The following is a 6,000-nucleotide window of genomic DNA, read 5'->3' as shown; positions in this document are numbered from 1 at the left end:
CTGTAGGTTCTCTCAGAATGTGGGCCAACGGTTGGCGCCAAACCCGCACCACCACCATCCCCCTCCTTCCCATATGGGGTAGGAGTGTTTTTGAGATGTCAAGTATTATGAAATTAGAAGATATAATAGCCATCCCCAAGCTTTTTTCTAGCCACTTAGAACAGGTCATGTGACTTGAAAAAATACATATCTCATTGGATAGTATATATATGGATTGCTAATATTCTGTGTAACTTTTTTAATTAATAAAAGAAAGGAACAGAATGTGCTCTTTGTCAGTTTAAATGTCCTCCTTTGGGGTACTCGAATGTTCCCAGAGGTACTCAGAAGTATTCCTAAATGTTGTCTACTATCCTTCTCAGTGTCGGTTAATATGCCTTATTTGGGAATCTTCTATACCATTCCGATAATGCTTCTATGATCTAAATTTCTGCTTCTAATATCTTTTAACCCCACTACCTATGTTATCTCGTAATCTTGTGTACCTGTCACTGTATGGTACAGAAACAGCTTTATAAACGAGTTATACAAACAGTCACAACTGATGTAGCATGAAGTTTTGGTGCGTAGACAACTAGTCGAGCGTCACCAATCCATCATGGGACCACCTGGCATAATCAGCAATCATGTGATTTTTGTATAACATTGTTGCTTAAGATTGTGTACAATGGGCTCTACTAGATAGTTATCGAGCTTATATAACCCATAATTTGTGTTATATACTGATTCAATTATGTTTCTTTCTATGACATAACTGGTACAATAATCTGGGTAGCGTCCCAACCCTGTGTGTGATTATAGGAACTAACGTGGTTAAAGATATCGTTCAGCTCCTGTCCTGACTGAGTATTTATGTTGGGCTATTCTGGTTTCCAGAAATTTACTTGTTTGACCAATATATGAGAGAGGACACTGAGTACCTGGAACCTTGTAAACCCCACCAACTTTGTTGGAGGATGTGTTTATAATCAGTCTTTGTTTCACTGTCTCTGTGTTTTTGAAAGCAAGGTTTATATTGATCTTTTTTAATGCCTCACGCAGGCATTTTTCCTGGCCATCAATTCCACTGACATTAGTGCTTTCTCGACAAAATCTCTAGGATACCTTAGTTTTGTGACTATGTTGAATATCTTGCTGATTTCGTCCTCTAAGTACTGAACTACAGATGCTCTATGCTCTTAAGAACATAAGAACATAAGAAAGGAGGAACACTGCAGCAGGCCTGTTGGCCCATACTAGGCAGGTCCTTTACAATTCATCCCACTAATAAAACATTTGCCCAACCCAATTTTCTATGCTACCCAAGAAATAAGCTCTGATGTGCAAATCCCACTCAAATCCAATCCCTCCCACTCATGTACTTATCCAACCTAAATTTGAAACTACCCAAAGTCCTAGCCTCAATAACCCAACTAGGTAGACTGTTCCACTCATCAACTACCCTATTTCCAAACCAATACTTTCCTATGTCCTTTCTAAATCTAAACTTATCTAATTTAAATCCATTACTGCGGGTTCTCTCTTGGAGAGATATCCTCAAGACCTTATTAACATCCCCTTTATTAATACCTATCTTCCACTTATACACTTCGATCAGGTCTCCCCTCATTCTTCGTCTAACAAGTGAACATAAGAACATTGTGAGGAACACACTCCTTTTTACCGTAGTTTTATGATTGTAATAATATTGAATGTAAGACGACACATTGATGGAGTTTCTATAAACTGTAAATTTGAATTTTCTATCAATATGATGGATTAAAACATCTAGGAAAGGGAGTGTGTTGTTTATTTCATGTTCTGTAGTGAACTTAATGGAAGATACTAGAGTACTGAGTTTGGGTAGGAACTCATCAATGTTGTGATCTCTAGGCCATAGGCAAAGAACATCATCTACGTATTGTAACCACGAACGAGTGGTATTGAATCAGTAACAACACGGCGACTAGCCGAGGATTCGAACCCATGTCGTTTTGGCCCACCTCATGATGAGTGAAAATCACACATGACGTCATGTGTGATTTTCGCTCACCATGAGGCGGACCAAAACGACATGGTTTCGAATCCTCGGCTAGTCCAGACACTCACACGTCTACTATCCATCTATCCACCTCCCTCCCTCCATTCCACTCTCACAGCCACATACCCGCCCATCTTCTCACCCACGTAACAACCCACCCTTATTTTCATCTACTTATGTATTAACACACTCCCCTTGCTCTCACCCCTCAAGAGACGTTCCTTGGAGGGGGGAGGAGGAGGAGGAAGACAGACGTAGCAAAATGCCATTCTTTGTTGACGACGTTTCACCCATACAGTGGTCTTTATATATAACTTCACTCACACACAATACCAACACATTCATCTACCTATGAATCCACTCTACAATCTTACTCATCCATCCATTAACTTGCCTAGACACCCACCTGCACTCACCCTCCCACCATTCCCCTTATCCATCCTCACTCCTGATGCACCTTCACCGGCAGGTGTGACTTCGAGCGAGAGGTGGAGATCCTGGCCCGCCTGCGGGATCCCAACATCGTGCAGGTGGTGGGTGTGTGCTCCAGGGAGGAGCCTCTCTGCATGCTGGTTGAATACATGCAACACGGTGACCTCAACCAGTACCTGCAAGCTCACATTGCAGAGACAGCCTCCCCTAGAAACACCCACGCTACCACGCTCAGGTGAGGCCCTAATAGAACATTACCACGCTCAGGTGAGGCCATTATAGAACACTACCACGCTCAGGTGAGGCCCTTATAGAACATTACCACGCTCAGGTGAGCCCCTTATAGAACATTACCACGCTCAGGTGAGGCCCTTATAGAACACTACCACGCTCAGATGAGGCTCTTATAGAACATTACTACGCTCAGGTGAGCCCCTTTATAGAACATTACCACGCTCAGGTGTGGTCCTTATAGAACACTACTACGCTCAGGCGAGGCCCTTATAGAACACTACCACGCTCAGGTGAGGCCCTTATAGAACACTACCACGCTCAGGTGAGGCCCTTATAGAACACTACCACGCTCAGGTGAGGCCCTTATAGAACACTACCACGCTCAGGTGAGGCCCTTATAGAACATTATTACGCTCAGGTGAGATGAGCCCCTTATAGAACGCTACCACGCTCAGGTGAGGCCCTTACAGAAGGTTACTCAGATGAGAGGAGTGTACAGTAAGACACAGCATCAAGTATAACGCTCCCATAAGAGTATATTACCAGCCTCAAGATCATCTGCTGTTATTATTTGTGTATACTGTTTTTAGGAGTATTCTAACCCGCTGGTATACGCGGTATATACCAGTATACTAACTTTGTATTTTCTTAACTCCCACAGTTACGGATGCCTTATTTACATGGCAACACAGATTGCTTCAGGTATGAAATACCTGGAGTCACTTAACTTCGTACACAGAGACCTCGCTACAAGGTGAGTACCAGGGGTAGTCCAGTCAGTACTAGGGGTAGTCCAGTCAGTACTAGGGGTGGTCCAGTCAGTACTAGGGGTAGTCCAGTCAGTACCAGGGGTAGTCCAGTCAGTATCAGGGCTAGACATGTCAGTATCACTTGTAGTCAGGTCAGTACTAAGAGTAAACATTACAGTACCAGGGTTAGACATGTCAGTACCAGGGGTAGACATGTCGGTATCAGGGGTAGACATGTCAGTACCAGAGGTAGACATGTCAGTACCAGACTTAGACATGTCAGTACCACACTTAGACATGTCAGTACCAGACTTAGACATGTCAGTACCAGAGATAGACATATCAGTACTAGAGGTAGAGATGTCAGTACAAGGGGTACACATGTCAGTACCAGAGGTAGACATGTAAATATCAGGGGAAGATATATCAGTACCAGAGATAGACATGTCAGTACCAGGGGTATAATCCCTGAGGTGACATGTACACAAAGTAGGAGCCCAATTATTACAGCACCTGGGAAATGGGAGGTAATGGGGCTCGACCCAAGGAAAAAAAAGGAGGGCAGCTCCAGTTTCTTGGATTAAGAGACCACTGGCATGTTGAACATCAAAATGGTTCAATCTGTCAGACACTGCAACACAAGGGTATCTTGGTACAGACCTTCAATTACCTAACAGACCACTGGCATCAAAGTATTCTTCTTGAAGTGAGTGGTATTCAGAAATCAGTGCTATGATGCCTTTTCTATGGAGCTCTCATCTTCCTAGGATCAAACCTGATTATTTCCCAGACACCAGTTGACCCTTGCAGATTTAGAGCTTCCACGTGAATATTAACAATAATGAATATCTAAAGTATAATAAGCACGTGTCAGTGTTAAGTAATAACCAACAGGGAAACAGAAACTCAAGATTAATTGATCTGTATATTTCGACCCTCTTCTGGGATCCTCTTCAGCTGATGAGGATCCCAGAAGGGGACAAGAAGTCATAAGATTAAAGAACAAAATGGTACAATGCCATGATTGGAACAATACCTGGAGAGGGTTTCGGGGGTCAGTACACAAATAACCCGCACATAGAGGAAAAGTTTATTTCGACGTTTCGGTCCAACTGGACCATTTACAGTGTCACTGCGACTGTGTCGGTTTAAGTGCGTATTGTTCCAGTCACGGCATTGTGCCTTTTCTTCTTTAATCTCCTTTAATCTCATTATCATCGTCTCCTGGTGGTGATAATGAGTCGTGATCCACCTGACTGTGGTGGTTGGTGTTGTGCTGCAGGAACTGCCTGGTGGGGGCCGGTCATCTCATCAAGATCTCAGACTTCGGGATGAGTCGCAGCCTCTACGCCGGGGACTACTACAGGATCGAGGGCAAGGCTCTGCTCCCCATACGCTGGATGGCCTGGGAGTCAGTGCTACTGGTCAGTCCCTCTCTCGTCTCCACTCAAACTAAACAATAAAAAATAAACCTTTAGGACATTTGAACTCAAATTGTGATAAACGGTTGAGCGTCCGACTGTCAATTTACGGACCGCGGTTCGATCCCCTCGTGCATGCTTCTGTTTATTCAGTAAGACGGTAACTTAACTGGTGCTCACACCTGCTTCGTGCTCTATCAAATTTTCGTGATAAAAGTAATATTAATCGTTTCTGGTTTCTCCTTTTTTTCCTCGCCTTTTGTTTATCCATGCGCTATTGCGCTGCCCTCCACAGGATGGCTGCCAGGCGCAACATAGGCTGTGTGTGCTACGGTGGCAGAATCTGGCTTAAATCTCTCCCCACCCCCCGTGAAATTTTATTTTCATCCCTCGTCGACTTCCTCTCTTCACTGTATTTCATACACAGATAAATAACATTGTTTATTCCATGTTTCATTTTCTGTTCTAGAGGAACTTTCCCATCCCAATCCCTCTCTCCCTCCCTCCTTCCCTTCCTCCCTCCCGTGACTACATAACTTGTCGTCTTTAATTCCACCATCGTTGTAAGGTTTGTTTTACCAGTGTTTGTTGTTCCTCTTTCTTTCCCTTCTCCTTCCAGCTTCCTCTTAATTGTGCATAACACATTTTTCATTGTATCTGCTAGCTACACTATTTCATGTTTCTTAATATTACCTCTGTTAACTAATTCTTTCCATATTAGCCCTATATCTGTGTGTATAATTATCTGTTAATACTTACTGTTTGTATGTTAAGTACCAGTGCTCACTGTTGTGTAGGTGTGTGTGTGTGTGTGTGTGTGTGTGTGTGTGTGTGTGTGTGTGTGTGCGTGTGTACTCACCTAGTTGAGGTTGCATGGGTCGAGTCCAAGCTCCTGGCCCCGCCTCTTCACTGGTCGCTACTAGGTCACTCTCCCTGAACCGTGAGCTTTATCATACCTCTGCTTAAAGCTATGTATGGATCCTGCCTCCACTACATCGCTTCTCAAACTATTCCACTTCCTGACTACTCTGTGACTGAAGAAATACTTCCTAACATCCCTGTGATTCATCTGTGTCCTCAACTTCCAACTGTGTCCCCCTGTGTGTGTGTGTTTATCTGCTCGCTGCTACAACAAACTTACTGA

At 43.6% G+C, this 6,000-nt stretch overlaps 1 protein-coding gene across 3 annotated transcripts in view; it reads left to right on the top strand.

Annotated features, from left to right (window-relative positions):
- LOC128684751 (discoidin domain-containing receptor 2-like) overlaps positions 1 to 6,000 on the top strand; it is a 437,491-nt gene that overhangs the window by 408,108 nt on the left and 23,383 nt on the right. For all 3 annotated transcript variants that reach the window (XM_070104357.1, XM_070104351.1, XM_070104350.1), the window contains 3 exons: positions 2,490 to 2,687; positions 3,348 to 3,440; positions 4,718 to 4,859. In XM_070104357.1, the coding sequence (XP_069960458.1) occupies positions 2,490 to 2,687; positions 3,348 to 3,440; positions 4,718 to 4,859 (433 nt within the window). The remainder of the gene's footprint in view (positions 1 to 2,489; positions 2,688 to 3,347; positions 3,441 to 4,717; positions 4,860 to 6,000) is intronic.

This window comes from Cherax quadricarinatus, chromosome 5, assembly GCF_038502225.1.
Source record: "Cherax quadricarinatus isolate ZL_2023a chromosome 5, ASM3850222v1, whole genome shotgun sequence".
Classification (NCBI taxonomy): domain Eukaryota; kingdom Metazoa; phylum Arthropoda; class Malacostraca; order Decapoda; family Parastacidae; genus Cherax; species Cherax quadricarinatus.
The sequence above is the reverse complement of the archived record's forward strand: the minus strand, read 5'-3'. Positions and strand labels throughout refer to the sequence as shown.